This window comes from Agelaius phoeniceus, chromosome 6 (assembly GCF_051311805.1).
Source record: "Agelaius phoeniceus isolate bAgePho1 chromosome 6, bAgePho1.hap1, whole genome shotgun sequence".
In the NCBI taxonomy this organism is placed as follows: domain Eukaryota; kingdom Metazoa; phylum Chordata; class Aves; order Passeriformes; family Icteridae; genus Agelaius; species Agelaius phoeniceus.
In genome coordinates this window covers 30,686,136-30,699,073 of record NC_135270.1, presented here as the reverse complement: position 1 = coordinate 30,699,073, position 12,938 = coordinate 30,686,136, and the positions used below count along the sequence as shown (strand labels likewise).

The window sequence follows — 12,938 nt, the reverse complement described above, 5'->3', positions numbered from 1 at the left end:
CTAGGGTGCAAAAACCCAGTTCCTCCATCGAAAACATGTTTATTTGGAACTCTTTGTTTCTTTTCCCAATCTCAATTTCACTCACTCTTTTCTTTTTCTTTTCATTTTTTAAATTTTCTTATTTTAAAAAAATTATTTAATCTTTTATAAAGCAGGACCCAAAACAGCTGTTAAGTGCTGGACAAAATACAGCCAGTTTCTAGGGCAGGTTTTTCCCTGTACCTCATTCCCCACTGCATTTGGGAATCACATGAAATCTAGCACAGCCTGTGAGTTAGGGGCCCGTGGCTGGATTTGCAGGCTCTAGCCCCCACCAGCACTTATTTCCACACTGCTCAGATGCTTACTGCTGAATTTCAGTTTCTTTCTCTCGTCCTGGTTTACTTCATATTGAACATTATGATTTGTTTTACTAGCAGACCAAATGATGCAGCTCAAGGACCAATTGTGTGTGTCAGAGAGCACTGAAAAGGAGTTGGTACATTGCCTTTACCTGGAGCTGGACTGGGCTTTACTTTTTTAGCATTCATGTTTCTTGTCCACTTTTTGTGTTATACTTAGGTGAAGCAGAGGAGCAGGCTGGATCCCAATCAATTTTCATTGCCACCTGTGGGAAAGAGTCGTGGCAGTCCCAGTCCTATCAGAGGGAGCACAAAGAAAGATGTGCAAAAATTGAAGAAATCCACATTTCTGCCAGCTCTGGCCTTTTCACAGTTAATCTCTATGTACCAGAAAACGGGGCATAATATATTATTTTGAAATTCTAATTATATAAATTGTCATCTTGGACCTGGCTATCTACCAGTTTTTAAATGAAGCAAGAGACACATCACTACCTAAACTTGCCAACAGAAATAAAGTGCAGATACCATTGCTAGAACAATGTCTGTCTGATATTGCTGGTTGTCCAGCTCATCTACTCCTTATGGGTATGTAGATTCATAGTTTCTGTTTCAGCAACTAAAATAAGATTTTATTGGTTTGGGGTTTTATTTGGATACACTAGGCATCTGGTCTATCCTCTTGCCTTACGACACCACAACTGGAAACCAGATTCTCGTTGCTGAAATCCTAACACAGGTCAAGAGTGATTCCTAAAACCAGCCAGCCTGTCATTCAGCTTCCAGATGAGGCCAATGTTAAGAGAAAATATTTTATTTGCAGTATATCCAGGGGTGATCCAAAATCCCTCAGTGAGGATCATCACTGCTTTGTCAAGGAGCCTCCTCTCCAGGGCAGAACTTGATTCTAAAATGTTGGTGATGTGGTGGCCACTGGTGAGGGATGGTGGATGACGTGGTTGATTTAAATACGTTAGCAGAGTTCTTCAGAAGGGCAAAGCATGGTGAAAGGCTTGCTGTACTTTCCTACAGTGACCAGCACTAGGCAAGGCAGCTGCTGATACAATGGGGAGGTGACCATTTGTGATGAACAAGGAGAGACTGTTTCTTTTCCCAGTGCATGTTTGCCTCTTGGAAATGAGCTGATCAGGGAGGCCACAGGACCAAACTCTACAGCTGAAGTTTTTTGAAGCCAGATAATTTTATGACCGCTGTTAAGCACTGTAATTTACTTAAACCAAGATAATGGCAAATGGAAACAAATCAACTCCGTGTTTCAAAGCTGATGTTCCCTGGGAATAGGGAATAATGTCTCTCCTTCAGGGAGGAAAACCAAAGGGCAGGAGCATGGCTTCCTTTGAGTGCTCTGCTCCAGCCTGACAGTGGGGTGACAGCCCAGGGACCCTGGGTGCTGTGAAGCACAGTGCTAATATCAGAGCTAGTTATTAGATATTAGGTATGCACACCTATTCATACATGCAACCCTCTGGGGATAAACTCTGCATAGTCAGGCACCCACCACTGCCAGGCTGTGTGAGGGGAGCCAGGTCACCCCACAGTAATGGGGCAGGGCCCTGGCTGGCAGCACAATGCTGTGACAGGAGGTGGAACTCTGATTCCCACTGTATTCCTGGCAGAACCAGTATAATTTGACATGGTGCTTTTCTCCTGACCTCATCCCACATTAGGCCAGGAAGGTTAAATTTACCACCTCAAGAACCAAAGGTAGGAGAGCATCACCAAGTGCAGAGCCAGGCTGAAAATGAAAGTCCAGGGTGGGTCTAGGACAGCCTATATTTTTAGGAGGCATGTGAAGAGAAGTATGAAAAGGTTTGGAAGATCACATTCCCAGGGAACAGGCTGGAGAAGAGAACAGCTGGCAGGAAAGGTGAAGGGTAAAACCACATGTGCCATTTTGCGGGACTTTGTCTGGAAGTTGGTCTCCAGTCTTGTTAATGAAAGGCAACAAGATGAAAAGTTAATGGCCACAAACCTCTGTAGGAGACATTCAGGTTCATTATAGGTTACATATAGAGAGGTTAAAAGTGCCTGAGCCTTGGAACTCCCTGACAAGGGAATGATGTGCACGTCAGTGCTGGAGACATTCAAGGCTATCAATAGCCAACTCCCTCTGCCTGAGAGGTGGTTTGAGAATAGGGAGTTCAGTCCTGTCACAGTTAAAAGAGAAAGTCTGAATGATTCACTAGAAGTCCCTGCCAATCTGGATGACACACTGATAACCCCACAGGCTAGGCCATGGACCACTGGCCTCCCCCACCTGTATGCCCTCAATTTCTTACCAACTGCTCCCTTTTGAAACAAACTTTCGCATGTTTTCAAAACATCTCCGGTTCTGTTTTCATCCACACTGGAAGTGTTTTTCTGGTCAGAAAAATTGCTGGAAGAAAGAAAATATATTGGTCACCAAGTTCAGTCAATTAATTCAAAGCCCACATTACCTAAACCTAAGAGGAAAATTATTTTCTGCAGCTCCTCTAGCTCACTTGGCTAGTGGACACCCTGAAGAGGGGGTGAATTAGATTTGTTCTCAGCTTTTCAATCTTATTATAAGTTTGTAAGCATAATAGTGGGAGGAAACGGGGTTATTTGTAAACACAGCACAGAATATCTGAGACTCAGGGAAAATAAACAAGGTCCCTCTTTGCACATTTTCACTGCCATCCTTTTTCCAAGCAAAAGGATGCACCTTTTATGCTCTGCTGTGGGCCTTTAACAAAAGCTCTCCTCATATCTTGTGACTGTAGCTTCTCAGTAAACCAGAATTTTGCTAGTGTTCAAAAGCCCTAGCAGCATCTCCAGAGCTGTGAAACACAGTATATTCCTTCCACATAGCTGTAATCAAGGTAAATCACAAAGGTTCCCACCTAAGACTGCTCAAGAAATCTCTTTATAGCAAACACAGCAAGAGTTTTAAGAGCTTCATTGGCGTTTGTTCCATATTGCTTAATGTCTCCTTAGGGGCTGTGGCTACCATCCCAAACAATATTTCTATGGCTTGCGTGGCTACATCCTTTTCCTGTGAATCAACGTTGGCATCTGCTCATCCAGAGTATTCAGGAGAAATATTTGCTGTTGCCTGGAGACTATGACAGGAGAAAAAGTATCAGGAGTCCTGAATTATTTTTGCAGTTCGTTCTGTGATACTATGCCACTGCCAAACAATCCCCTTTACCTGGCAGTTGTATCTCTAACAGGGCTTTAAAACCTGTGGAATAGGTACAGATATATTTGCCAAGTGCCCAAAATACCTGTAAAGTCCGCCCAGGCCCACATGTGAAAGGCATCATGTAGAAATTACAAAATACATCTACACAGGCCAGGCAGACTCCATCCATCTTTGTCAGTATCGTCACTGCTTGTGCTTTCTGTCCTCGCTGGGATGGAGCTGAGCCCTGTGGGGAGAGCAGGGCTCCATGGAGAGCCCTGCCCGGCTCCTTTGCTGAGCAGTGTCTGGTGGCACCGGAGGTGCTGCAAACGTGCGGTACCTACAGAGGCTGTGCCTCCACCGGGCTGCTGCGCCGGGACTTTAAACACACACAGCAATGCTGCTGAACCCTGAAATGTTTCCAACGTTAAAACCTTTCACATCCCACCGGCAACCGCTCGCATGTGTGGGGGATGAGAAAACTTCCTTCCACCCAGAGGTGCAAGAAAACTCTGGAGCTGACAGTCACGTGCTCCACAACAGCCTTACAACCCGCAGGATCCTGGATGGAAAAATTTCACTTCCATGTGTTGACTGAGTTAATGTGGTGGGGATAGTGGGCGGACATAAAACGAAACTATGAAAAGAGATTAATTTGCAGCTGGAGCCCAGGCAGGGAGAATTCCAGTCCTCTGTTTGCTCAGAAAACGGCAGCTATTACCAAAACCCAGTCAAAAAGAAGAGGTTAGGGCAGTGGTAATAAAAAAAAAAAAAAAAAAAAAAAAAAAAAGAGAAAACCGGGGCGGGGGGTGGAAGCAGCAAAAGTGAAACAAAGCCTCTCTGGAAATTAACATGTGGAATTCAAAACATTTGCAGTATAATAAACCCAGGCGAGCCCATAAAGCTGCACTAGCCAAAAGGAGCTCTGTTCTGCCTACGAGGAAACCCGAGCCGGCGTCACGCCTGGCAGCAGCCGCCCCGCAGCCCCCAGTGCTGCTCCCGCCCCATCGCGGAGCTCGCCCGCTCCTCGCTGCCCTCGGCTACGCTTAACGCCGCGTCTGTTTCCACTCTAACCCCTCCAGTTTGGAGGAGGAGGATATAAATCAGCTGCGGAGCTGCCCACAGGGCTTAGTCACAGCAGGTATTGGTTTAGGGTGTCTTAGAGGAACCTTTTTTTTCCTTCCCTGTAAGTATTCTAGGGAATAAGCATCGGCTTTGTGAGGAAAAGGCGTTGCTGAATGGGCCAAAGAGTCTCTAAACAAAGGACATTTTACATCACCAGGCAGAATCATCTTCTAACATTTTGGACGGGACTCAGCCTCGAGGGGAAGAGCTGTTCTGTGAGTTCCCAGCAGACTCTTGAAGGGTCCCCACCAAGCCAGTCTCACTATCTGTCCCTGTGTTCAAGAGACCCTCTACAACTCCTTCACCCCTTCCTAACACTGGTTTTGCAGCTTTCTTCCTGATTGTGACTGGTTCATGCCCCTCAAAGTGCTTCTGCTATGAGCTCCTCCTGACCCCTCTTCTATGGGGCCCAGGTAAGAAAGGCACCGTTCTTCACTCTTAATTTTTTTTGCCTATTTTCACTTCACTGACCACACTTTTGCTTGTTGCTGGAGCATGTGGTCACTCAGCACACCACCCCTCTGCAGCAGGACTGCCTCATCAGCCCCCCTGCATGGCACCAGACCTCACACCTTCATGTTTGCCTGTTGTAATGTAGGGCATGAGGAGCCTCCCTGAAGCACAAGTCTCTCTCTCTCTCTCTCCTTCCCAGGCAGTGTTTTTGTGTCAGCGCTGCCCCTGGGCATGTCTTCAGCCTCCAGCCCCCACAACACCCCCAGCACCGAAGTCAGGAGCCTCTTTGTTCGCACACTGACCACAACACCTTCTCCCAAAGCCTCTTTCTCCAGACTCAAGCACATGCTAGCTTTCCCCAACACAGACCACACAAATTGCAGCAATTAGCAAGTGTAAAGGGCATGCTGTGGTTTTTGCCTCTATTACTGCATCTTAATAGTCATTCATATCCTTGGGCATGGTCATCAGATAGTATCCAGCAGGCTACACCACCCAGACCTTCCCCTCAGTTTGATGCTCTTGAGCCCCACTGGACAGACCCAGATTATTGGCCTTTATGCACTTGAACAGGAGTAGTCTTCAGACTCCGGACAGCATGGCTTCTTTCTCACCCATGCTATCCCCACTCTCTCTGGGCTCAATCTCTGGCTCTTGATCTCCAACGGTGACCCCATCCTTTCCTGCCCCAGTGCCATGACCCCTCTGCTGTGCCAAGGCCTGGCAGAGCCCATTATTCCTGAGGAGATTTGCAGGAGCAGCCCAAAGTCCCATCCACAGACCACTGCACTTACTGCATGGGAACCATATGGACTAAAAATTTGAGCCAGATGGTAACAGCCCTCCAAGCATATTTCTTCTCCAAATTCTTTCCCTCTCTGCCTCCCAATTTCATGACAATACTGATGAGACAAACTCTGTCAGGACCAGGAACTTGGAAAATTTCAGGGTTCCTTTTAAATGGTATTTTTCATCTCTTGCAATCTGGCACACCATATCTATGTACAAGTGTTACTAAACAAAAGTTGGCCAAAATCAGACAGTTAAGTTCCCAACTGCCTTTAAAAACGAAATCATCAACAACAACAAAGAATCTAAATTTGACTTTTCATCTCTCTCCTATGATGTTCAGTAAATGAGATGGCCTCTGCTTCTACAGGCCCTAATTGCAGAACTGAAGGTGTTTTGACACCAAAGCCACAGCTAGTCCATAGCAAAGCAGTGAGTAGTCAAGTGTCTCTGGGACACATACAGCTGTTGCAGGAATTAGGAAGGGGGAGGCAGGTACCAGGGTGGGATCTGAGCCACCTGGAGCTCTGCAGATCAGTCATCACATCGTTCCATACCAAGAGGCAACTGGCACGGCCAGCCATACACAATGGCTCTAATTTCCAAGACATATTGAGGGTGGATAGCACAAAACACACCTAAATTCAAAGCCAAAAAGCAGCAAATGCTTGTAGCCCAGAGAGATGGACCAAGTCCCTTCCACAGCAAGCACCCATGACAACAACAAAATGTATGCAAGGAGAAGCACCAGCCACCATAGGTGTCCCCCTGCCCCACAGTAAGAACTGTAAGCACAACCTGTGCAGTGTACAGAGGCACGCTTTGCCATGGCACCTCACAGGCATCTTGTTCTTACGGGTGCTTCTCTCTGCCCTGCCACAGCAGGCACACCAGGACCAGCTGCTCCCATGCACAGGCCCAGCCCTACTTTATGGCCACTCTGGAAGTCCCATGCACTAAATCAATAAGCCAGAGTGAAGGAGTCCTCAAGTCAGAGGAATGTGTATCTCAAAACTATCATGTCAGAATAGGCTATTTATACTTTTCTGGGCCTTGCCTAGGCTATTACCAGCCATGGTAGGTTCAACAACAACTAAACAACAACTAAACAACAACTAGGTGAACTTGCTAACCCTGTGAGAAAGAGCATGAACAACTCATCCATGGTAAATACAAGGAAGGAGAGACGCTCTCTAGAGTGTCTGCTGCCACACACCAAAGCTGCAATGAATCCTAATGGTATCGATCAGGTAAATCCTTTCACTGCTGAAGCCTCTTGCATCCTGTTTGGCTCTTCTCTATCTCCTGCATGAACCAGCTCAAGGTTAGTTTCAAAAAGCAAAACACAGAGTGACCAAGCATATATCATTAATAAACTCACAGAAGAAAAGCGGTGCTGGTTTCCCGGAATCAGTGCACTTGAAGGGCAAGGGAAGTACCCAAGTACCATGGGCAAAGAGCTACTGTTAGCACAGCTTCCTGGTTGCTTGTCATACCAATAGCATTGTGCAACTGATACAGCTATTTTCTTCATCAATTATTAACTGGTCAAAGACTATTTGTTTGAAGAGCTGCATTGAAAGTCCAGAAAGGAAGCAGGCAGTTTCAAGCTCCATGAGTGTGCCCTGCAATAGACTTGGGATCCCCTCCAGATCAGATACTCTCACTCTTCAGGGGCTGACAGCTTGATTCCCAGCAGCTGAGGAGGCACACCTGGGCACTTGCTGCAACTGGGCACAAGTTTCCCAGGCAGAACCCATCCTTCACATAGGGCTCATTGCCTTTATGCCCAGGGGCAAGTTTGCAGCCAAAGGTACTGCTGAAGGCCAGCAGTGCTGAAGCTGTGCCTGAGGCTCTTCTCTTGGGGATCAGCATGCAGACCACACCGTGCAGTAATTTACATCAGTATCTGCCAAAGAAACTCCCCATATAGCTTTTGCAGTGTTCAAGGGAAGCAGCTTCCATCAGCAACACTCTTCTTCCTCTGTCTTTCCTCCACCCAACTCACCTTTAGTGCCAGACCACACAAGTGCATAGAGCTAAGAGCAGAGAAAGTTGGTTCACCGGCGTAAGCCTTGAGGTATCCTACAGCTTTTGTTTGGCAGGAACTATTCCAACATGAATTAGGAAATCTGAACATTGAGGCATGTTAAGACAGCTGAAGGATTGGTGGTTCAGCAGCAACATTTCAGCCTCTGGAAAGCTTGCTCCATAGAAGAGCTCAAAGGTGAAAACATGAGACTTGACACCATGAGCAGTGCTGGCAAGGATGTGTTCCTAAACAAAACCAATGACCTGAGAAGTTTCTGGGATTGCTGATTCTTCAAGACGTAAGGACTTAAATGCGATAGCAACGCGATGTGTGCATACACTTGAGCCTTCACTGGGGCTTCATGTTCCTATCCTCCACAAAGCACCAAAGAGCCCCTTTGTGGAAGCAGACCAGTACCACCAAGAAGCCAGGACTGAGATTTGGAGTACCTCTAACACTTCGACATCCCACTTTAGCCTCACTCAAAACACACATAAGCCCTCCCTGAAGAGAAAGCAGCTATACAGGAACACACAAAACACACAAGCAACAAAAGCCAGTCCCAGGTTTAAGCCATGCTCGTCAGAAAGAACTTGTCAGGAACAGACTGAATGACTTGAGCACTCCACAAGAGACCGAGAAGGTTAGAGGCCACCAGGGTAGGTCACACCAGGTATTTGCTGCCACTGATCTGCTCCCAAGCACTCGCACAGCTGACCCGCTGCATCAGTGAGGAACGATGGAGGGACGCCTGGGCACACTGCGGGCACTTCAAGGGTCAAGAGAAGGGAAGCACCTGCATTTGTGGGGTTGTCTAAAACCAGCCCCTCAATTTTTCCAAGTAAAACCAGCTCCACTGTCAGTTTCTTGAAAAAACTTGGGGTTTATTGATTTAAACTGCAAACAGTCATTACAAAAGAGATTCTCTTTTAAATAAACTCACACAAAGAGGAAGAAAAAGCAGTGTAGCGAACAGTAACAGGGGGAAAAAAAAATTACATTCATTATTCTCTTTGTGCCAGTCCCATTCACCTTGGCAAGGAAAACTCCAAACTTGGAATACAGAAATGCAAAGACAAACTGTATTTGGAATGTCTTCAGATAGGCACTTTGAGCCCAAGGCTTTTCTCCTTGAAGAATCTATACAATAAGAGGAAGAAAAAGGTCTTCCTTCCACGTTGTCTCGCAACAGAGCTCAGGTATGTACATTCTAAAGCCCAGGTAGGCAAGACCCGGGAGAGGAGAAGAGAAGGAGAAGAGAAAAGGCAAAGATGCACAACAACTCCATTTGCAGTCCAACACAAAAAAAGGGGGAGGGAGTTCTAAAATAAATAATCCAAACACAGTTTTTGCATTTTTTTAAATTAATTTTTCATTTTTTAAAATAAAATAACCAAAAAAAGTGTAAAGTTACAAAAAATGTCATTGTAGTATAATATATTAAACTGTGGGGAAAAAAAGGAAAAAAGACACTTCACAATCTTAAGATTAATATGGAAGATCATAATTTAAACATAAAAGAATATATTCTATGGATTCATCATCCCGATAAATATGAACAAAATTAAAAAGCAAAGGTTTTGGCAATAAATACGTTTTGATAAGTTAAATAAGCTTTTTATATTGTTGTGCAGTGACAAGCAAAATTTGCTCTCCAATTTCTGAAAAGTTATACAAAATTAAAAACCCAGAAAAAAATAATAAAAAGCTTGGCGTGAGTGCTCTAAGATAGGTCTAAAGTACTCTAGAGCAAAACCATTAAAGCTATGTCTACTGGAACTTTTGTTTACACGAACTTGTGTGTGTGGAATGACTTCTGTTAGCCCCACCCCTCTATTTCTTTATTTGTTTTAAGATGTCACATGTATACATGGGGAACTTTTAGCACCAAAATCAAGTCTCTCATAGTCCATCTGTTTTTTTGCTTTTCTTTTGTTTTCTTCCTCCCAGTCGAAGTCCCACTCATGCTACAATCTTTGTCCGTTCTCAGCTTTTCTTCCCGCAGACCTGAGCGGATCCAGGCAAGATTTAGTCTTTTAAGGGGAGGGGAGAAAGAGGGCTGGATGTTAACAGTTGCCCACATGCCTGCAGCCTAGCAGAAACTGGCCAGTCGGGAAGGGACTGGGAGAGGGCGATGCAGTACGTGGCCAGTGGAGGGAGCCGGATTCGGACACTTCCTGCACATCTGGAAGTGCACAGAGCTGCTGGTGCCCTCTGCAGCTGGAGAGGTAATACAGTCACAGTGAAAAGTGTTAAAAGGCACTAATTTTGTAAACGTTATTGCTTCTTATCGTAATTTTGGCACTTAAGGTTTAAGCCAGTGGGTATCAGGCAGGCAAGTGGACATGTTACCATCCAGCTTGGGCTACTGGGGACAAGGTGGGGGGAGTTCAGCTTAACATCGTAATAGAGGTGGGGAGGGGCAAGAATAACCCCAGATTAGTCGTCGGAGATGGAGAGTCTGCTGAAGATGGGAAGACGTCTTGAGGTGTCCAGGATAGGGGAATCTGAGCCGCTGTGGCTGCTGCTGGAGCTGCTCAGATAGCCCTCCTGGTCAGAGAGGGAGTCCTGAGGACTGGGTGGCGAGTCAAACATGTTGGGGGACTCGGACATGGGCCTGAACAAGAAGGTGGTGGGGGAGCTCCCGCTGGGCACCTGCACCCCCATGCTGGGGGCAAAGAGACTGACCAGCTCCTGGCTGGAGAAGGTGAAAGGGTTGCTGGCGCAGTCAGGCAAGGTAGGGGAGCCCAGCAGGTCGTCGGCGCTCAGCATGGGCGGCGGTGTGATGGAAGTGGGGCTGTCCAGCAGCCCGCTGGCAGCAGTGCTGGGGAAGCCGGCGAAGCTGAAGCTGTGCTGCAGGCGGGGTCTGTCGGTGACGGCGGGCTCCCGGCTCCCCGCCACGGCGCGGCGCTCCTCCGCGTTGTGGATGAAGTGGCAGCGCGGCCCATAGGGACAGAAGCCGATGGTGTGGAAAGTGCGGCACAGCTCGGTCTTGTACTTGGGGTGCCGGGTGAGGCTCCGCAGCTCGTGGATGCCGTGGGCGAACTGGCACTTGTCACCGTACTTGCAGGCGCCGTTCTCCTCGAAGGGGCGGCACAGCTCCGTCTTGTAGCGGCTGGAGTTGACCTGTCCCCCGGGCTGCTTTTGCTGCAGTAGGCGCTCGCCACCCTCGGAGAAGGAGCGGTCCCGGAAGCGGCTTTCGCGGGGGCCCAGCATGGGAGCCGGCTCCCCTTTCAGGCTGCTGAGGAGCTGGTTCTGGTGGAACTTGGAGTTGGGCAGGGTGACAGAGTGCCTCCTAGGGAAACCCCCGCCCGCCGGGGTGCCCACCGCCTTCCTGTCCAGCAGGCACCCGCTGACACCCGAGGGGCTGTAATTCAACATCTTGTTGCTCTGCGGGGACAAAGCAAGAGCCGGTCACGTCACTGCTACTGCTACCACCTCCTCCGACATCCCCACGCAGCGCCCAGAGCGCGGCGGGGCACCCACCGCCTGCGGGGGCCCGGGGAGCGGCGGCGGCCGCCCTGCCCCGACAGCTCCCCCGCAGCCGCATCTGGCGGCCGCCGCCGCTGCCCCACGCGCGGGCCGGGCCCCCCGCCGCGCCCCCCCCAGTCCGCGGCGCGGAGCGCTCCCGGGGCCAGCCGAGCGCGCGGCGCGGGGGGGCGCCCGAAGCCCCGCGCGACGGGAGCGCTTCCCCGGGAGCGCCCCCGGGGACGGCGGCGCGCGGGAAGGGCAGCGCGAGGCGCGGCGCCCGCCCAACCGCTCCCGCAGCGCGGCCGGCGAGGAGCGGCCGAGCCCCCCGGGGAGGGAGCCCACCCGTCCGCCCGCTCGTCCCCCGCCCGGCCCCGCGGCAGCGCCGCCGCCCTCCGCGCCGCGCCCGGGCGTGTTGAAGCGCGGCGGCCCCGGGGGCACGGGAAGGATCCGGCCCCCCCGCTCGGCGCCGGGGCTGAGCCCGCCGGGAGCGCGGGCGGCTCCCCCACCCTTCCTCCTCCGGAGCGACCGAGGCGGGAAACGCGGGCGGGAGAGACCCCGGCGTCCCGAAACGGGGTGGCCGCGCTCGGTTCCCGCCCTGCGCCCTCCGGTCCCGGCGCAGAACTCGCTCACAACCAGAAAACGAAGTGGGGGGGAGGGGAAGAGGGAAGCCCGAACTCGAACCCTAAGGAACCTAAAAAGCCCCGAAGTTGGCGGCAGAACCCCCGCCGGCGCCCTTACCTTGCATAAAACTTCGCTCAAGTCGAAGATGGTGGGCGACACCAGGGCTGTGGACATCTTCGGCGAGCGAGGGGAGAAGCGAGGGGGCAGCGGCACTTGGACACGAGGAGTCACGGCGTGGGTAAGGCACAGCCTCCAGCGCCCCTGCTCGCAGCCTCCCCCCGCCGCCGACACCGCCACCAGCCCGCCCGGCCGCCGCACCCGCTCGCCGCTTCCAGGGGGCTCGCGGAAAGCTCAACTTATAAAGTTTGTGACTTACCCCCCGGAGGAGGAGCCGGCGGCGGGAAAGAGGAGGAGGAGGAGGAGGGCAGGGTGATTGACACTGCGACTGAATCACCCGGGCGGGCAGGCCCAAAAAAACTTTCGGGAGGAAGGAGAGGGGGAGGGACAAGGGGAAGGGGGGAGGGGGGAAAAGAACGCGAAGCGGCCGGCGGGTGGGTGGCTGGGCTGGGCCGGGCCGGGCCCGCCCTGCCCTGCGCCGCGCTGCGCCGGAGGGGGCGGTTGTGCGGCCGCACCGAGTGACTCCGCGCGCCTGTGCGCGCGTGTCCGTTTCTGCTCGCGCCCCCGTGCGCGTGTGCCCGCGCTCTTGTCCGCGTGCGTCCACGTTGTGCGCCTGTGTCCGCGTGCGTGCGCGCGTTTCACTCGGCACGCGCCCGCGCGAGAGCTCCCCTCCGCCGGCGCGCGCGGCCGTCCCGCTCCGCTCCGCTCCGGTCCGCGCGAGGGGAGCGGCGGGCGCGCGCCCAACGGCCGCACTGGGCGGCGGCTCCGCGGCTCGCGGACACTTCCCGCGGCAAGCGGGAAACCCAAACCCCGCGGAGCCGCG

General features: G+C 51.0%; 1 protein-coding gene across 1 annotated transcript; it reads right to left on the bottom strand.

Moving 5' to 3' along the window:
- Positions 1-8,769: 8,769 nt before the first annotated feature.
- Positions 8,770-12,372, bottom strand: ZFP36L1 (ZFP36 ring finger protein like 1). The gene is made up of 2 exons (XM_054634543.2): positions 12,116-12,372; positions 8,770-11,296 (listed from the first exon to the last, which is right to left on the bottom strand). Exons 1-2 carry the CDS (start codon positions 12,170-12,172, stop codon positions 10,346-10,348), a joined length of 1,008 nt encoding a protein of 335 aa, XP_054490518.1. The 5' UTR covers positions 12,173-12,372; the 3' UTR covers positions 8,770-10,345.
- Between the last annotated feature and the right edge of the window lie 566 nt (positions 12,373-12,938).